Genomic DNA, 21476 nt, shown 5'->3' on the forward strand with positions numbered 1-21476 from the left:
CGCCTTAGCCGCTTGAGCCACAGGCACCAAGCCGAGAAATTAAATACTTTAATGACATTCACATGTTGAAGAAATTTGCAATAACTAAACCAGCTCTCCAGGAAATTCTGAAACCCATCCTCCATAATGACCAGCACAATCCTCCACCACAAGAGTAAACTCACTCAGAAACTTTTGATTAAATTCCAACTTCCACAGTGGCAAAAGGATTAAAAATGTCCACTGAACTTTAAAAAAACTCAATACCAAAAATTCTACCAGGCTTATCAATATTCTCAATTAATATGAATGGCTTAAATTGTCCTCTAAAGGGGCATAGGTTGGTGGACTGGATACAAAAACTCAAGCCAGATATCTGCTGCATACAAGAATCTCATCTTACCTGAAAAGATAAATATAGACTCAGGGTGAAAGGATGGTCATCTATATTTCAGGCAAATGGAAATCAGAAAAAAAGCAGGTATTACAATTTTATTCACAGATACAACAGGCTTTAGAGCAACAAAAGTAAGGAAAGATAACTATGGTCATTTCATATTGTCAAGGGTTACACTCAACATGAGATTTCAATTATTAACATTTATCCACCCAACCAGAATGCACCTCAATTTATAAGAGAGACTCTAACCATTATGAGCAACTTGATTTCCTCCAGCTCCATAATTATAGATTTTAACACTTCTTTGTCAGTGTTGGATAGATCCTCCAATAAGAAGATCAGCAAAGAAATTTTAGACATAAACTTAACCATTCAACATTTGGATTTAACAGACATCTACAGAGCATTTCATCCTAACAAAACTGAATACACAGGTGGCACCTGTGGCTCAACAGAGTTGGGTGCAGCCCCATATGCTGAAGGTGGTGGGTTCAAACCCAGCCCTGGCCAAAAACTGCAAAAAAAAAGAAAAAGAAAGAAACCTGAATACACATTCTTCTCATCAGCCCACAGAACATACTCCAAAATTGATCACATCTTAAGTCACAAGGCTAACCTCAGCAATTTTAAAAGAATAGAACTTATTCCTTGTATCTTCCCGGACCATCATGGAATAAAAGTTGAACTCAGTAACAACAGGAATCTGCATACTCATACAAAAACATGGAAGCTAAATAACCTTATGCTGAATGATAGCTTGGTCAAAAATGAGATTAAGAAGGAAATTACCAAATTTTTGGAACAAAACAATAATGAAGACACAAATTATCAGAATCTCTGGGATACCACAAAGGCAGTCCTAAGAGGGAAATTTATAGCACTGCAAGCCTTCCTCAAGAGAATGGAAAGCGAGGAAGTTAACAAATTCATGGGACATCTCAAGCAACTGGAAAAGGAAGTACATTCCAACCCCAAACTCAGAAGAAATAACCAAAATTAGAGCAGAATTAAATGAAATTGAAAACAAAAGAATTATACAACAGATCAATAAATCAAAAAGTTGGTTTTTTGAAAAGGTCAATAAAATAGATAAACCCTTGGCCAACCTAACCAAGAAAAAAAGAGTAAAATCTCTAATCTCATCAATCAGAAACAGTAACAATGAAATAACAACAGACCCATTAGAAATTCAAAAAATCCTTCAGGAATATTACAAGAAACTTGTATTCCCAGAAATACGAAAATCTGAAGGAAATCAATCAATACTAGGAAGCACGCCACCTCCCAAGACTTTGCCAGAATGAAGTGGAAATGTTGAACAGGCCTATATCAAGTTCTGAAATAGCATCAACTATACAAAGTCTCCCTAAAAAGAAAAGCCCAAGACCAGATGGCTTCACATTAGAATTCTACCAAATCTTTAAAAAGGAACTAGTAACTATATTACTCAACCTTTTCCAAAATATAGAAAAAGATGGAATACTACCTAACACATTCTATGAAGCAAACACCACCTTGATCCCCAAACCAGGAAAAGACCCAACAAGAAAAGAAAATTATAGGCCAATATCACTAATGAATATTGATGCAAAAATATTCAACAAGATCCTAACCTACAGAATCCAGCAACACATCAAACAAATTATACACCACAACCAAGTGGGTTTTATCCCAGGATCTCAAGGCTGGTTTGACATATGTAAATCTATAAATATAATTCATCACATAAACAAATTAAAAAACAAAGACCATATCATTCTCTCAATTGATGCAGAAAAAACTTTTGATAACATCCAGCATCCCTTCATGATCAGAACACTTAAGAAAATTGGTATAGAAGGGACATTTCTTAAACTGATAGAGGCCATCTATAGCAAACTCACCGCCAATATTGTATTGAATGGAGTTAAACTGAAATCATTTCCACTCAGATCAGGAACCAGGCAAGGTTGCCCATTGTCTCCACTGCTCCACATTGTAATGGAAGTTTTAGCCATCGCAATTAGGGAATAAAAGGTGATTAAGGGCATCCGTATAGGGTCAGAAGAGATTAAACTTTCACTCTTCACAGATGATATGATTGTATATCTGGAAAACACCAGGGATTCAACTACAAAACTCTTAGAAGTGATCAAGGAATACAGCAGTGTCTCAGGTTACAAAATCAACACTCATAAATCTGTAGCCTTTATATATACCCACAGCAGCCAAGCTGATAAAACAGTCAAGGTCTTTATTCCATTCACAGTAATGCCAAAGAAGATGAACTATTTGGGAGTTTATCTAACAAAGGATGTGAAACATCTCTATAAAGAGAACTATGAAAACTCTAAGAAAAGAAATAGGTGGCTCGGCGCCTATAGCTCAACCGGCTAAGGCGCCAGCCACGTACACCTAAGGTGACGGGTTCGAATCCCCAGCCCGGACCCGCCAAACAACAATGATGGCTGCAACCAAAAAATAGCCGGGCGTTGTGGCGGGCGCCTGTAGTCCCAGCTACTTGGGAGGCAGAGGCAGGAGACTCGCTTGAGCCCAGGAGTTGGAGGTTGCTGTGAGCTGTAATGCCACGGCACTCTACCCAGGGGGACAGCTTGAGGCTCTGTCTCAAAAAAAAAAAAAAAAAAGAAAAGAAATAGGTGAAGATGTTAACAAATGGAAAAACACACCATGCTCATGGCTGGAAAGAATCAACAATGTTAAAATGTCCTACTACCCAAAGCAATATACAATTTTAATACAATCCCTATTAAAGCTCCACTGTCATACTTTAAAGATCTTGAAAAAATACTTCGTTTTATATGGAATCAGAAAAAAACCTCGAATAGCCAAGACATTACTCAGAAATAAAAATAAAGCAGGAGGAATTAAGCTACCAGACCTCACTACATCAATAGTGATCAATATAGCATGGTAGTGGCACAAGAACAGAAAGGTAGATATATGGAACAGAATAGAGAACCAAGAGATGAACCCAGCTACCCACCGTTATTTGATCTTTGACAAGCCAATTAAAAACATTCAGTTGGGAAAAAGATTCCCTATTTAACAAATGGTGCTGGGTGAATTGGCTGGCTACCTGTAGAAGACTGAAACTGGACTCACACCTCTCACCATTAAATAAGATAGACTCTCACTGGATTAAAGATTTAAACTGAAGACATGATACACTAGAAGAAAGTGCAGGGAAAACTCTTGAAGAAATCGGCCTGGGCGAATATTTTATGAGGATGACCCCCCCAAGGGAAATTGAAGCAGCATCAAAAATACACTACTGGGACCTGATCAAACTAAAAAGCTTCTGCACAGCCAAGAACACAATAAGTAAAGCAAGCAGACAGCCCTCAGAATGGGAGAAGATATTTGCAGGTTATATTTCCGACAAAGGTTTAATAACCAGAATCCACAGAGAACTCAAATGTATTAGCAAGAAAAGAACAAGTGATACCATCTCAGGGTGGGCAAGGGACTTGAAAAGAAACTTCTCTGAAGAAGACAGGAATACGGTCTACAGATATATGAAAAGATGCTCATCACCCTTAATCATCAGAGAAATGCAAATCAAAACTACTTTGAGATATCATCTAACTCCAGTAAGATTAGCCCACATCACAAAATCCCCAAACCAGAGATGTTGTCATGGATGTGGAGAAAAGGGAAAACTTCTGCACTGCTGGTGGGAATGCAAACTAATACATTCCTTTTGGAAAGATGTTTGGAGAACACTTAGAGATCTATAAATAGACCTGCCATTCGATCCTACAATTCCTCTACTAGGTATATATACAGATGATCAAAAATCACATTGTAACAAAGACATTTGTACCGGAATGTTTATTGCAGCCCCATTCATAATTGCTAAGTCATAGAAGCCCCAAGTGCCCATTGACCCACAAATGGATTAATAAATTGTGGTATATGTACACCATGGAATATTATGAAGCCTTGAAGAAAGATGGAGACTTTACCTCTTACATGTTAACATGGATGGAGCTGGAACATATTCTTGGCAAAATATCTCAAGAACGGAAGAAAAAGTATCCAATGTACTCAGCCCTACTATGAAAGCTATAACCCACTTATAGCCCAAGAAGAAGGGCAAAGGGGAGAAGGAGGGGAGGAGAGGAGGGAGGAGGGGTACAGGGAACATAATTGGTGGGACCACACCTACAGAGCATCTTACAAGGGTACATGTGAAATTTACTCAGTGTAGAATATAAATGTCTAAACACAATAACTAAGAAAATGCCATGAAGGCTATGTTAACCAGTTTGATAAAAATATTTCAAATTGTATATAAAACCAGCACATTGTAGCCCATGACTGCATTAATGTACACAGCTATGATTTAATAAAAAAAAAAAAAAAAAAGAATTGTCAGATGTATAGATTGTCAGAGGGCTCATCAGGAACATGTGCTTTCAAGCTTGATTATTAGGAATATTCTGTTTAATAACAAAAGAGGCAATTAGTGGGGGCAGGATATATTCTGTAAAAATCTACATTAATGTGATAACAACAGTATTCCCTGGTGATCTCCATTACGGAGACAAGGTCTGGGGTATGAGTGGGGCAACCCAGAGGTGGAGAAAAGGCTGAGAGAAAGTTAGTGAGAGAACATGCTCTAAACTGAGGAAGAACTGGAGCCCAGGGAAAAATACAACTTGTGTGTATTCAAAGGGACTGTGCATCTTCCATTCCTTAAGGTTGTCTCATGCAAAAAGATTGTTTCTAAAAATATATACAAGTACTGTAAACATGAAATACACACACATTGGCAGCTGAAATTTGTAAATAATGAAAAACATTGGTGATCTTTCCCTACTCTCCTCAGTAGTCCTTTATGAACTGGAACACTGGTTCCCAACCTTTAGAGCACTAGGGATTGGTTTCACGGAAGACAATTTTTCCACAATTATTCCATTACAATAAATGTAATACACTTGGATCATCCTGAAACCATCCCTACTCCCCCACTCCTGCATCCCCAGTGAAGGAAATGAGTTCATTTCTATTAGTATTATATTGTAACATATAATGAAACGACTATACAAATCACCATAATGCACAATCCGTAGGAACCCACCTCAAATCATCAGGCATTAGATTTCCATAAGGAGCGCACAACCTAGATCTCTTGCACGTGTAGTGTACAGTAGGGATCCAGCTCTATGATAATCTAATGCCACTAGTGCTGATCTAAAAGGAGATGGAGCTCAGACAGTGATGCCAGTGCTAGGGAGTGGCTGTAAATACAGATGAAGCTTCCCTCACAGGCTCACCACCTACCTTCCACCGTGCAGCCAGTTTCTTACAGGCCACAGACTGGGACTGGTCCATGACACAGGCACTGGGGACTACAGTGCTGTACTAGACAGGTGTAAGCAGTTGAGAATCTGGAGGATAATGAGATGGGTGTCACAATTGCCTGGGCAAGAGTACTGAAGATCTACTACAGAGGGTAAAGAGCAGCCCAGCAGCATTCCAAATGGGCTGGAGTGGCCACTCCATAAATACCTGTGTCAGAAGCCAAACAGGGGCACTCTGCAGCCTCACAAAATGTGCCTGTGTGGAGGCTTGAGCCTGCAGAGGATTTTTCTGTCCACAGATGAGAAACTATCCTAAAATGCCACAAATACAAAGGTGTCTGGGTTGATAGCCCACTTCTTCAACAAATCTAAACTGCTTCATCTGGTTTCTGGAGTCAGAAGAAAAACTTTATGAGATCCTAGAATCTTAAGTGGGATTTACGGGCAGATTTTAGGGGTTATGACATACTGTAATCTTAAGAAATGTTTTATATGTGGGCATTTATGGACGGGCAGAGAATCTTCATAATCTCAAAAGGACATATGCTCTAAAACTTCTTTAACAAGTTAAAAGACTTCACCCTACAAAAAGAATGGGATTTCTTCAAAGTCACAAATTAGAATAAAGCTAGAAATAACTGAGGTCTCTCATCTCTCATTTGAGGACCTATTCCCCCCCCCCCCACACACACACACACACAACCACACTCCCTCTTGAGATAATAAAAAATTGGGGGAAAAAATACTCTCTATTGATAGGGAAATAAATTGAAAATACTTGGCAGCACCCACAGCTCAGCAGGTAGGGCACCGGCCACATACACCAAGGTTGGAGGGTTCAAACCCAGCCCAGGTCAGCTAAAACAACTGTAACAACAACAAGAAATAGCCGGGTGTTGTGGCGGGCACCCATAGTCCCCAGCTGCTTGGGGAGGCTGAGGCAAGAGAATCACTTAAGCCCAGGAGTTTGAGGTTGCTGTGAGCTGTGACGCCATAGCACTCTACCAAGGGCAACATAGTTTGACTCTGTCTCAAAAAAAAAAAATTATTGTGTAATGTTATGCAGCTATTAAAAATGAGTTTGATCTATACACTGACAGGGAGGGGATCTAAGAAATAATTAAGTTTAAAAAAGAAATTACAGGGCATATATCACAGCTGGGGCCAGGTTCCAACCCACCACCCCTGGTATATAGGGCCAGCGCCCTACTCCTTGAGCCACAGGCGCCACCCAAAGTAATTCAATTTTTGTTCAAAAAAGCATATACTTACTTACAAACATGTTTGTATATACATTTTTAAAAAATGACACCTAGTGTGAAGAAACTCCCAGGGGTCATAATGGAAAGGGTTATTTGCTGTCCACAACTGCAAGCCTTTAGACCCATGTCTAATAGCGCAGATGGCCCTCTGTATTCACAAGGTTCAACGAATCAGAAAATATTCAAAAAACCAAAAATAACAATAAAAATATAAATAGTATACAGCTGGGTGTTGTGGCAGGTGCCTCCCAGCTAAGTCAAGAGAATCACTTAAGCCCAAGAGTTTGAGGTTGCTGTGAGCTGTGACACCACAGCACTCTATCAAGGGCAACACAGTGAGACTCTGCCTCAAAAAATAAAAATTATACATATATAAATAGTATAGTATAACAACTATTTATATAGCATTTACATTATTCGGTATTGTAAGTCATCCAGAGATGGTTAAAAGTAGGCTCAGCACAGTGGCTCATGCCTATAATTCTAGTGCTTTGGCAGGTTGAGGTGGGAGGATTCCTTGAGGCCAGGAGTTCAAGATGAGCCTGGGCGGCATAGTGAAATCCCCCTCTCTAGACACAGTGATGTGTGGCTGTAGGGACTGTCCCTGCCACTCAGGAGGGTGAGGTGGGAGGACAGCATAAAGGAGCTCAAGGGTGCAGTGAGCTATGATCCTGCCACTGCATTCCAACCTGGGCAAGAGAACTTGTCTCAAAAAAAAAGTATATATATAAATACAGTGATACGGAAAATATGTGGGAATATGTGCATAGGTCACATGCAAATACTACACCATTTTTCCTAAGAGATTTGAGCATCCTCATGGGTCCTAGAACCAATCCCCTACAGACACCAAGGGATGATTATAATTCCTCCATTGTAAAAACAATTATGTGATTATACACTTTCAAAAGATTTAAATAGCTGACAGAGTTAGTACTATCGCCTAAAAAAAAAAAAAAAAAAAAAAAAAAGGGCAGCCAGGCACAGTGGTGCTTTGGGAGGCCAAGGCAGGGGGGTCAGTTGAGGCTAGGAGTTTAAGACTAGGCCGAGCAACATAGGGACAACCCATCTCTACAAAACAAAAAGAAAACAACCCAGAAAATATAAGTCAGGCATAGTGGCGTGTGCCTATATAGTCAGATCTACTTGAGAGACTGAGGCAGGAGGGTTGCTTGAGTCCAGGAGTTTGAGGCTGTAGTGAGCTATGATGATACTACTGCACTCTAGCCTATAGTCTGGGCAACAGACTAAGACACTATCTAAAAAATTAAAATCAAAAAATAAAAAGAAGAAACTAGCAGCTCAGGGAATTTCGTGACTTACCCAAGGATTATAGGAATAAGAGTATAGAATCCGAGGCTTCAACTTTCTGTCCAGTGTTGTTCCACAACCCCCGATTGCCTGCTCACTAGGGCAACATTCTCAAGTCTAATAGGAAATGTGATATTGGCGACTTCTTATAAGCTGAACAAAGTGCTCTAGGCTCAGCTGGAATTATATTTTTGTTAAGACTAGAGAGTCAATATTCCTAAAGGTCAAAGGATCTGGGTAAGTGCACAGGTCTTCTCTGATCACAGTAGGAAAATACTAGAAAAGACGTTGCCATTTTGTCTCTGAAGGAACACAACCTCTGATGACAGATTATCCAGGTTTAAATCCTAGTTCTAGCACTAGCTGTGTGTGATAGTCAACTTTTGTGTTTTAGTTTCTTTACCTATAAAAAGGGGATAGTAACTGTACCTACCTCTTAGGATGGTTGCATTGTTGAATTAATAAAGTAGTTGAATACATCCTAACATATATTAAGTACCAAGTGTTATCACTGTTGTCATCACCAGAAAGCGGTTTCTCAGCTATAGGTTCTCAGGGCCCTCTAATAAGTAAAATAGCCTAGAAATGAAAGGAACCTATAGTAAGCTGTTCCTTCCATCAAGACTATGACTCCAATGTTTTTTCATATCTTCTTTCCTTTTATTGAAAAAAATTTTAGAAAATGGCAGTTAATAAAAGACCATAAACAAATCAACAGGGATACACTAGTGGAAAACAGACAATATAAAACTAAAAATGCTATTTGGCTTCTTTAATTGGTTAAGAGCACAAAATGTAACAGGCAGAAGGTCTGTTTTAAATTAAAAAGCTATTTTTTGTTAAATTCTCCCCAAGTCAGATTTATACACACCCATAAAAATGGTGTGTGAAGGAAAGCTATCATACACAAGAAGTTGTATCCTGAATTCTTCAAGGGAAACAGCTATTGAAATAGGAATTAATACAGAGTCAGCAATAGGTTAATAATTTTTAAAATTGAGTCTTCAAATGCTGCATGGCACAAAGCTATACTATATAAAATACTGCTAGGTTCAAAGGAAAAAGTCTGCACAATTTTTAGCAAAAATGCTTTTCCAGAAAAGCAAATGAAAACAACACAATCAGCAGACCAAGGAGGCTACAGCTAGACATTAGCTACAACTTCTCTTATCTGTGCTAGAAAATACTATTTATCTCAGAATAGACCAAAATTTCAGGACAGAACAGGGACATTTAACATTTCTTACTTTACCCATTTTAAGTTCTCTGTTTCTTCCCCCCACCCACCCAGCAATTCAGCATGATCCAGCAGAAAGAGGACCATTTTAGAACTGGCTATTTTATTTTTCTTTCTATGGCAAGACTATCATGGAGCCTGGATATTTCAGGCTCATAAGCATCCATGACCAGTGTCCCACTGTGGTCAAAAAACTTAGCAATGGACTTGGTGAACTCAGCTTCTCGCTGCTGCTTTGTTCTCCCGCTGATGAAGGTCAGCTTCAGGGTGTATTTGTCATCAAACCTATGCATCAGGAAAAAGATAAATCAAAAACTAAACACAACATTTAACAATATGACACACCAAGTGTTTCAAAGAACAGTAATAAGTTAGGTATGGTGATACACAGATCAAGCAAATCCTTCAAAACAAAAACAAAAGAAAACAACCACCCACGGCTCCTAACTCCCTTCAAGATACTAGTTCTGATTCTAAAGTGTTGACAATCTTCCCTAACTTAGTTACTGTGTCCCTTTTTTATCTTGTAGACTATTAAACCCTGTAGACCAACTTTTCTCAGTTCTGGACTATGGACTTGCCATACAGGGTCCTCCTTAGTAGACTCTTCTCTCCCACCTTACCTGACTAGTTTCCCATCTGTTAATACTATGTACTTGGACATAAACTTTTCTGGGAATGCCTTCCCAAACCCTCCTAATCTGGGTCAGATGTGTCTCCTTTATCTTCTGTACACAACACCAGTTAATATTCAACTCTATCTAGTGACCTGATATGTATCTGTGTTCTTCACTAGAGTGGGAGGTTTTTTTTTTTGAGACAGAGTGTCTCTATGTCACCCTTGGTAGAGTGCTGTGGTGTCACAGCTCATAGCAACCTCAAACTCTTGGGCTTAAGTAATTCTCTTGCCTCAGCCTCCCCTGTGGCTGGGACTATAGGTGCCCACCACAACAACACCTGGGTATTTTTTTGTTGCAGTTGTAATTGTTTAGCTGGCCTGGGCTGGGTTCAAACCTGCCAGCCTTGGTGCATTATGGCCAGTGCTGTAACCCCACTGTGCCACAGGTGTGGAGCCTAGACTGGGAGATTCTTGAGAGCTAGGGTTTTTGTCTTGTTTCTTATTTTGCTCTTAGCTTGGTACCTGGCAATCAAATATCTATGAATAAATGAAGATCCCCTATGTTGAAGGGTGCTCCTCAGTTCTAGGCTGCTTGGTCCTTGCACTCTGTAGCCAATTTAGTAACTCTGAGTTCTACTCTGATCCCAGACCAGGGATGACAACTGCTTTACTACATGAACTCCAGAGATTATCCAGGTATATCTTAAGGTACCTTCAAGGCCTTTACTATTTCCATCCATTCAAGAAGGTTTAATGACACCAATTTCTGGTAGGCTGACACTCCTCCCCACCTCTGTCCCATTAGGGCAGTTGTTCTCAACTTTCCTAATGCAGTGCCCCTTTAATACAGTTCCTGCGAGTCACAACCCACAAGTTGAGAACGGCTGCATTAGGACTTATTCAGTGGATTGTCAAGCTAGTATTATTTTTCAATGAAGGAGATTCTTGACCCTCTATTTTTGTGTGTTTAAATGACAAAACTTCCATCTACTTTCTGGATTGTCATTAGAACAGTGTCTATCATTAAACTAGTGCTCATAAAAATCATAGCTCCTCAATATATTTTTGGTCTAGGCAGGAATTTCCAAATTGGGTAGCTAGTAGTAAAGGTCTCTGAACTATTTTCAACACTTCAAAAGATCCTCTCAAGCTCTGAACCAATGGCTGCTGACTGACATCACAGTAATTTTTGGACTTCCAGGCCTACTTCTATTGGCAGTTAACAGCTTTGATGGCAGGACATGATGACTTGTGACCTGATGCATTTTAGAAATGGTTATTCATTAATTCGAATATTTACCGAGCCCTACTTATATGTGCCAGGCAGTTTTACATGGTAAGGATATGCCACAGTGAATACAACATAAATGTTGGCCTTTGGGGACTTTCATTTTACTGTGAGGAAATACTACTTGAAAAATAAGGTACTCATTTAAATGTAGTAGACAGGAATGGCTTCACTAAGCAGATATTTGAGCAGAGCTTTAAAGGTGGTGAGAGAACAAGCTATCTGGAAAAGAAAAATTCCAGGGAGAAGGAGAAGCAAGTGCAAAGTTCCTGAGGCAAGAACATGCTTTGAATGACTCAAGAACAGAAAGGGATCAATGTGAACAGAATGGAGTTGGAGAAGATGAGACTCATGGGAGATGAGGGGTGTGTTTACACATGTATGTGGAGTATACAGAATACATAAGTGTGGACTTCTAAGACATATTTATGATTCTAGGTTTTTCTTTGAGCAAGTTTCTATTTTTTTTTTTTTTTTTTGGAGACAGGAGTCTCAAGCTGTCACCTGGGTAGAGTGCTGTGGCATCACAGCTCACAACAGCCTCAAACTCTTGGGTGTAAGCGATTCTCTTGCTTCAGCCTCCCAAGTAGCTGGAACTATAGGATCCCGGCTATTTTTTTTGTTGTTGCAGTTGTCATTGTTTTAGCTGGCCCAGGCCAGCTTCAAACCTGCCAGCCTTGGCATATGTGGCCAGTGCCCTACCCACTGAGCTATGGGTGCCGCCCTCTTGGAGCAAGTTTTAAGCAAAGAACAGGGTTGATCAGACTTATGTTTCAAAAGGATCACTTTGCCTGAGATCACAAGCAGGAAGAACAGCGATTAGAACATTATTACAGTAACCTAAGTAAAAGATGACGGTAGCATGGAGATGGTAGATGGTCAAATGATATATGTAGATGGTAGAGCTAACAGGATTTGCTGACAGACTACAGAAAGGATTGAGAGAGAAATCCAAATGATTCCAGAGGGAGCATCTGTAAGACGAAACTGCCATGTATTGAGATGGGGAAAACCAAGGGAGGAGCAGGTTTGAATGAGGAACAGCAGAGTTAGGTTTTAGATATGTTAACTATGAAATGCCTATTAGATAGCAAACCGGGATACATAGGGAGTTCAGAGAAGGGAATTAGGATAAACAAACAGATTTAGAAATCTTCATCATATACATGGTGTTTAAAGTCTTAAAAGTCTACGTAAGATTTCATCTGGTAAGTAAATATAGACAGAAAAGAGGTTCCAAGACCAAGCCCTAGAGGCACTTCAAATTTAGATAAATGGGAGATGAAGAATCAAAACAGAGACTCAGGAACAGACATTAAGGTAAGAAGAAAATTAGAAACATGTGGTGGACGGCGCCTCTGGTTCAAAGGAGTAGGGTGCCGGCCCCATATGCCAAAGGTGGCAGGTTCAAACCCAAACTGCAAAAAAAAAAAAAAAAGAAAGAAAGAAAAGAAACATGTGGTATCCTAGAAGCCTAGTTTTAAAAAACTAGGCTGGGTGAGGTGGCTATAATCCTTACATTCTGGGAAGCCAGGGCAGGTGGCTTGCTTGAGCTCAGTCAAGACCAGCTTGAGCAAGAGCAAAACCCCATCTCTAAAAATAGCCAGGCATTGTGGTGGGTGTCTATAGTCTCAGCTACTTGAGAGGCTAAGGCAAGGAGATCACTTGAGCCCAGGAGTTTGAAGTTGCCGCGAGCTATGCTGCCACAGCACTTTACCCAGTGTGACATAGTGAGACTCTGTCTCAAAAGTTTTTTTTAAATAACAAACATTTTTAAAAAGTTAAAAAGTGTTAAGAGGAGAATGATTAAATGTCAAATGTTGCCAACAAGTCAAGTAAGGTGAGGAAAGAGAAGTGAAACTAAGAACAGATCCAAGTGATAAGAGGAAAGCAGAGGAACAGAGAAATGAGAAGACTGTGTGAGAAACAGAGAAGGGAACGAAACATTATTTTTTAGTTGGGAGAAATCACAGTATGTTTGTATGTTAGAAGGAATGATCCAGCAGAGGGAAGTGAGAAGGGATAAAATCTAGAGGAGCAATGAAGGAAGGCTTTAGACACCTGAAAAGAAGGCAGAGTATGATGAGCACTGTAAGTAGGTGAGTAGTGACTGGAGATTTCTGACAGCTTCTATGTTCTCAGCGGATGGACGGCTGACAATGGCTGCTGGCAGAGACTAATTAGGAGCCCAAGTCACTACTAGCCCAGCCCAGGTAAACATTAATCATTGACACACAATTAAACTTTCTACACATCTAAGCTGTGGCAAGCTCTGGGCCAGGGCTACAGTCTCAGGGGTAAATGAGATAGTCCCTGCTTGAGAATCTAGTATATAGTGAATAATAAAGGAGCTCACATTTTGGGGTGAGCCTATGAGACAAACAAGTAAATAATTATAGCTCTGTATGAACAGGATTCACAGAGATCAGCATAAAATGATCTTGAGAACACCTAGGAGTACCTGACCCAGACAAAGGTATATTAGTGAAGGCTTCTTAGAAAAGGTGACAAGTTGGTGGGCACAGTGGCTCATGCCTGTAATCCTAACACTCTGGGAGGCCGAGGTGGGTGGACTGCTTGAGCTCACGAGTTCAAGACCAGCCTGAGCAAAAGCAAGACCCATGTCTACTAAAAAAAAGAAATAGAAAAACTGAAGCAAGAGGATTACTTGAGCCCAAGTTGGAGGTTGTTATGAGCTATGACGTCACAGCACTCTACCCAGGGCAACAGCTTGAGACTCTGTCTCAAAAAAAAAAAAGAAAGAAAGAAAGAAAGACAATCAAGCCAGAGAGATTATGTTTATAGGCATAGGGTCACTAGGAAACCTGGACAACTCAGCAAATTCCATTAAATTGCTAGAGTAAGAATATATATTTTGGGAGGGGTATGAAAGAGAGCTGGAGATGCAAGATGGATGCTGAAAGACTTCATGTGCTGTAGTTTAGATGATATATTCAATGTGCTGGGGAGCAACAGAATGGAAGACTCTTCATAGGGGAGTCATGTAGCTTGTGACAGGTCTGCACATTGCCTTTTCACACCACAAGATCTGGCAGCTATGGAACAAGACATCAGAATCAGACAGTATTCAGCTACTAAGTCACTCTAAGAGGGGTGAGGGAGAACACACAGGGAAATAAGAGGAACAGAGCAAGAACATGCATACTTCCTATCAACAATATGGCAGTTGATAAAAATCAGGAGGGAATGTGGAAAATCAGAACACTCACACAATGCTAATGGAATTATAAAATGGGGAAGTCACTTTGGAAAATGGTCTGCCACTTCCTCAAGTAACAGCCAAAAGGTAAAAACAAGCCAAATGTCCATCAACTGACAGCAGATAAACAAAATGTGGTATATCCATGCAATGGAATAGCTGACCATTAAAAACAACTTAAGTATTTATAAATGCTACAGCATGGATGAACCTTGAAGGCATCCTCTTAAGTGAAAGAAGCTCATTATAAAAGACTACATATTGGAAGATTCCATTCATATGAAATGTCTATAAAAGGGAAACCTATATACAGAGAAAGTAGCCTGATAGTTGCTTAGGGCTGGGATGAGTGGGAGGATAAGGAGGTACCAACTAAAGGGTACGGAGTTTTTTTGAGGTTATGAAAATGTTCTATTTTGACTCTGGTAATGATTGCAAATATCTGCAAATACATTACAAACAACTAAACTGTACACTTTAAATGAGTGAACTGTATCTCAATATAGCTGTTAAAAATACAAAAGTCCCTGTCTGAGCAAGAGGCCCTACCTCTACAAAAAAACAGAAAACTTAGCCAAGTGTGGTGGCGGTACATGCCTTTAGTTTCAGCTACTTGGGAGGCTGAGGCAGAAGGACTGCTTGAGCCAAGAAGCTGGAGGTTGCAGTGAGCTATTATCACACTACCGCATTCTAGTCAGGGCAACAGAGTTAATACTGTCTTAAAAATGAAAAAAAACAAAAGTCAGAATGAAAATAATGAAATCAAGACATTACTAGGTTATAGACTTCTGCAACTCTGCTTGAGTGGCCTGGTAGAAGATAGATTTATGATGGCTGAGGCCAAAGGGCAGCTAGGGGACCTAAAGAGATAACTCAGCTGCAACATCAAAATGAAGGTCTGCTCCTTCTCTTCATAGGCATCTCCACAAATTGGCCATGAGAGAAGCTGTATGGAACTAATGCTATACCTACCTTCATATGTGAATAAATGTACTTAGAATCTGAAGGCCTACTATGCACTGGGACGTACAACATGTGTTTTTAGAAACAGTGACTAAGAACATGTATTCTGGGCTCAAACTTGGGCTGGAATGCCTACTCTCCCACTTTTGAATTGTACGACTTTAGAAGAATTAATTTAACCATTGGGGGCCTGTATTCTTATCTATTAAATGGACATTCTAAGGTTTAAGTGAGATAATGTAGTTAACACAATACCCAATATATAATAAATGCTCAATAAACATTTGCTATTATTATAGCTGGTATCTCACTTTACCAACAACTCTAGGAGACACTATCTGATCCTATTAAAAACTCAGATAATATACATGGCCTAGCCAGTTATATAGGTGGAAAAAAACTGAGCTAGAACACAAACTCAGTTCTGCATACCTATAGACTCTGGATTGTGCTTCTTCATGTTGCCCAGGGCACAGCTCCAGATGTTCTTGATTGCATTCATGTAATGCAGTTAGGATTAGAGAAGACACAGAAGCTAATGGAGTTCTTCAAAGATAACTGATCTCACACCTTTGGCTTTTTAGTTCTGCATTCTCAATTTTCTCAGTTAATTGGCCACAAGGAAAAAGAGAATCATTCTTCCAACTATGTACTTTCTCCCGAAGTTTACCCTTAGAGCATTTCTATGATAATGTAATCTCAGAACTGCAGAGCTAGGAAAAATCTGGTAGATCACTCATACCCCTTTTTTCACTTTTCATGACCAGCACTATGATCTACACAGAGTATAATAGTCTGTTGATGATAATAACAACACACCAGGAACGGTCATACCTTTTAAGACTGGAGGACAGCTGCCAAATATCATCAGGATCCATCCCTGTAGGATCTTTCCTATGGGCCACGAGAAAGATGCTCTTCTCCTTATATGAGGTATAAATGGTCAGAATCCCCATCATCACAAAATAGGTTCAAATAAAGTTAAGGTGAAAATATACAAACATACAAAGAGGAATAACATGTGGTCCTAAAAAAGACAGTTCTGTATTGTTGCAGAAATACCAAAAATCTAGCCATTTCATTTTCATCCTTATATTTATGTACTGAGAGAAGCAAGACTCTCTCTGATTAATGCTCCAAACATCTCAAAAAGGAGGAAAATTTGAAAGTACAGGGCATAAATGAGTTCTCATCTTTTAAGTTCAAGGACATGTATAAAAGATATCTAGGGCTCAGCGCCTGTGGCTCAAGTGGCTAACGTGCCAGCCACATACACCTAAGGTGGTGGGTTCGAATTCAGCCCGGACCCGCCAAACAACAATGATGGCTGCAACGAAAAAATAGCCGGGCGTTGTGGTGGGCGCCTGTGGTCCCAGCTACTTGGGAGGCTGAGGCAGGAGACTCGCTTGAGCCCAGGAGTTGGAGGTTGCTGTGAGCTGTGATGCCATAGCACTCTACCCAGGGGGATAGCTTGAGGCTATGTCTCAAAAAAAAAAAAGAAGATACCTAGTTTGTCAAGACTTTGTTATAAATGTGCTTATTTCTTTATTAAAAAACAACTAATAATCACAGTGGGTTTTCCCCTGTTCAAGGGTCAGCAGAAGTAACCCAAATAATCTACTGTAAGATCATTACTTCCTATATATGTACTTATTATATTCAGGTTTTGACAGTATTAACTACCATAATTGAGCACTTACCCTCTACCAAGGAACTTGCTAAATTTAACGAAGGACAGAGGAAGGAAAATACAGTGTATGGAGTTTGGAGTGAGGTAGTCATAGATTTGAGTCTTTGCCTTTTACCAGTGTAACCATGACAAATTACTTCCTTTCCCAAATGTCAGTACCTTCATTTCTAAAATAGGAATAATACATGCACTGACTTTTTAGATTTATTGTGAGGTTTAGAGATGGAAGATATACATATATATGACACATAAGACATTTATAATGGAAGTCACAACTACTATAAATAAAACATGATTATAAAATAAGAAGATCTTGTTCTGTTTTAAACAAACACAACTGGCTTGGCGCCTGTGGCTCAAGTGGCTAAGGCGCCAGCCACATACTCCTAAGGTGGCGGGTTCGAATCCAGCCCAGCCAGCCAAACAACAATGACAGCTGCAACCAAAAAATAGCCAGGGGTTGTGGCGGGCGCCTGTGGTCCCAGCTACTTGGGAGGCTGAGGCAGGAGACTCACTTGAGCCCCGGAGTTGGAAGTTGCTATGAGCTGTGATACCATAGCACTCTACCCAGGGGGACAGCTTGAGGCTCTGTCTCAAAAAAAAAAAAAAAAAAAATACAACCAAATGAAGTGCTATCAAAGCAGTTCTCTTGATGGCCACATTATTTGAAGTAACGTTGCTATCATTGTTCAAATTGCTTTGGAACCCCCCTCTGAACCTCTAAAATCTGATCCTTTCCTAATAACCTGGAATGTGTGGCTTAAAGTAATGGGAAAAGTTCTGGGTTAGAAAGAAGAACTAGACCTCACTATCACTATGTGCTTTGCTAGTAAGTGCTCATATTAGGATTACAATATCCTCTATAGTAATAATTAAGGAGAACTACAGATAAAATACCCACATTAAGCCTAAAATATCAATGACAGTTACTACACAAATTTACAGATATACATAGCTCATAATGTTAATTTCCAACAGGGAAGAATATCAGTAGAGATTTTTAAAAATCATCACTAGAAAACAAACCTGATCATACATAAAGGATATGATATGACACACAAAGCCAAAACCGGTTTGGACTCTGGAAAGGGGTGCATATAATCCCATATCAAAGCCACTATGGCAAAGAAACAGGAGATTGTACAGATGGTGAGGCGGCCATCAATTAGACCAAAATTCTCCACATACTTGTACTTTTCTAGAAGTACCTAGAGAGAAGAACAAAGAATCATGCCATCATAAAAGGTTCCTTCCTAGTACTTACTTTTATTCTTCATTTCCATGATAAAATTATGTTAAAAATCATACAAATTCTTTTTCAAGTAAGTCCCTCCAACTGAGAGTTTATCCCTCCAAACAAGACTCATGCCATTTATACAGGACAGCATCCAAGAGAAAAAGGTCAACTCCCTATATAAAAAACTTTAAATCCTAGGCTGGGCAAGATGGCTCATGCCTGTAATCCCAGCACTCTGAGAGACTAAAGCAAGTGGATCACTCACGAGTTCCAGACCAGCCTGAACTACAGCGAGACTCTCTCTCTAAAAATATCCTGTAGTCCCAGCTACTTGGGAGGCTGAGGCAAGAGAATTCCTTGAGCCCAAGAGTTTGAGATTGCTATGAGCTATGATGCCATGGCACTTTGGGGGGGGGGGGCAACACAAAGCAAGACTCTGTCTCCAAAAAAAAAAGATAAAACTTTAAATTATTAACTTTTCCCATAGTTAATATTTTCTTTTCCTTTTATAAATCGAGATTACTAATCATGGATGAATGCCCTATCTTCCCTCAACCTTCTGTGCTCTAGGCCAGTGGTCCTCAATCTTTCTGGCAGCAGGAACTGATTTCATGGAAGACAATTTTTCCATGAGGAGTAAGGGGAAAAATGTCTTCGGGATGATTCAAGCACATTACATTTATTATGTATTTTATTTCTATTATTATTACATTATAATATATAGATAGCATGTATATTACACCATAATGCAAAAATCAGTGGGAGCCCTGAGCTATTTTCCTGCAACTAGACAGTCCCATCTGAAGATGATAAGAAACAGTGACAGATCAAGCTTCGCTTGCCCCACAGCTCACCTCTTTTGGCCTAGTTCCTAATAGGCCATGAACAGGTATGGGGACTGCAGCTCTAGGCTAATTAATTTCAAAACCCTAAATTACCAACTTTCCTGAGATAGCTAACATTTATTAAATATTTTAACATATTCCCCCCTACATATTAGGTGAGAATTTTAAAAAACACTTTTTGGCTCAATTTTTAACACTGAAAACTAAGGTCACATCAAGTTACAGAAGAAAAAGATCCTCTAGGACAGGCCATGAGCTATATCTCTGCTAACAAACCACCTCCTCAAGTACCTTTTTGGCAGAATCATCCAAAGAGTTTTTCACAGCTGATCCATCCCACTTATCAATTTTTACAGGCTTATCATCAATCTTCCACTGTAAAACAAACAGGAAAGTTGTACATGAAGAAACTTGGCATCTTACTGAAAGAAAGTGCATCCACAAGTATACATAACATTTACTGTTTGTCTTCTGATGTTGGAGAGCTACAAGATAAAATTAACAATGAGGTTGAAAGAGACTTGGTCACTAGAATCAGGTGGTACTCCTATGATGTTGCCAAACTCCACACAGAGAATCAAAATCACTAAGCCCAGAACCAGAACACTTACATGGGTTAAAGAGACTGTGTGATCTCAACTATTCTATGATCTTACCTCACTATGTTATGCAAATACAAGTACAGAAAAAACTCCATTTGTTCATCCTTTCATTCTGTGACCACACAACTCAGAAAATAGAGATATGTGAAATTACAGACACTTAACAAAATGTGGAAGGTTTCTTTTAATACATCTTTTGTCAGCTAACAACTTTTATATTTTAGCAGCAAGTCTTTAGTTTAAGGAAACAGCAAATCCAGTAGTCTGTTGGAAACAAAACTCAATCTTTTATTACAAACCAAGTCCCAGACCCAGTCTCATCATCAGTTAGGCAGACAAACTCTGCTTCAATTTCCCTTACCTACAGAAATTTGTTAACTTTTCCAAACACTGCCATTCAGAGGGCAATATGTGATTTTCTCAAATATTTTTGGTAGAAGTTAAAAATGTTATAAATCATCAATTTAGCACCCCGGATTCAATCCCCACTGGAGGTATGGAGGTTTTACTGCATACACATTAAAAAATACACAGTAGAACCTCCATAGCCAAACACTTCCCTACACTCACCATCTCCTTAAGTTGACCTAATTTTCATAGGTGGGACATGCACCACATGTACTACCAGTACAGTAGGCCTGGTATTCTCAGAGCCAGGGACATAATATAGTATCAAAAGCAATTGTTAAAAAGTGAACCTTTAGGAAAAAAGAAAAATTCTAAAATGCTAACCTCCTATTTAACTTTAGCAAATATATATGTAGGTTAAAATGATCTTTTTGTTCACAAAATTTCTTTAAAGAATGGAAGGCAGTTGGCAGGCTGAGGCAAGAGAATCACTTAAGCCCAAGAGTTTGACTCTGTTTGACGTAGTGACTGTCTCCCAAAAAAAAAAAAAAAAAAAGATGGAAGGCAGGCAAAAAGTATAATCATGGCTACCGTTTCTTGAATGTATAATGTGTGCTACATATTATACTAGGTATTTTATATGTGCTATCTCATTTAATCTTTACAATAACTCTATGAGGTAAGAACAGTTACCATTCTCCTTTTATGGATAACTCTAAGGGTTTAAAAACATTGCCAAAGGTAAAAGCTACAATGTGGTAAAGGTAAAACTTATTCTAGTTTTTATGACTTCCAACCCATGCCCTCTCACTATTCCAGTTTCCCATAGAGTATAAGGAAAAGAACGATTAGACATCAAAAACAAAAAAGGGAGCAAAGAGATCCCTGAAGTGATAGCCATACAATGTACCTTGATTCCTATCTAACAAGCTGTGGTTTATAGCACTAAAAATCCTTAAAAAAATAAAAATAAAAATTTTAATTTTTTTTTGTTTTGTTTTTGAGACAGAGTCATACTCTGTTGCTTCAGGCTAGAGTGCTGTGCCATCATAGCTCACAGCAACCTCAAACTCCTGGGCAAAAAGGATCCTCTTGCCTCAGCCTCTCAAGTAGCTAGGACTACAAGTGCCCAACACAACACCCAGATAATTTTTCTATTTTTTTTTTTT

The 21476-nt window shown here is 39.3% G+C and overlaps 1 protein-coding gene across 1 annotated transcript in view; it reads right to left on the reverse strand.

Annotated features, from left to right (window-relative positions):
- Positions 1–8896: 8896 nt before the first annotated feature.
- The window catches only part of SPCS2 (signal peptidase complex subunit 2), a 20897-nt gene continuing 8317 nt past the window's right edge, over positions 8897–21476 (reverse strand). Inside the window, exons 2-5 of the mRNA XM_003780901.2 lie at positions 19649–19732; positions 18323–18483; positions 16420–16554; positions 8897–9780 (exon numbers count right to left, since the gene is read on the reverse strand). Coding sequence (XP_003780949.1) covers positions 9594–9780; positions 16420–16554; positions 18323–18483; positions 19649–19732 — 567 coding nt within the window. The 3' untranslated portion in view covers positions 8897–9593. The remainder of the gene's footprint in view (positions 9781–16419; positions 16555–18322; positions 18484–19648; positions 19733–21476) is intronic.

The sequence above is a fragment of the Otolemur garnettii genome, unplaced genomic scaffold (assembly GCF_000181295.1).
Source record: "Otolemur garnettii isolate 467f Iridium unplaced genomic scaffold, OtoGar3 scaffold00001, whole genome shotgun sequence".
In the NCBI taxonomy this organism is placed as follows: domain Eukaryota; kingdom Metazoa; phylum Chordata; class Mammalia; order Primates; family Galagidae; genus Otolemur; species Otolemur garnettii.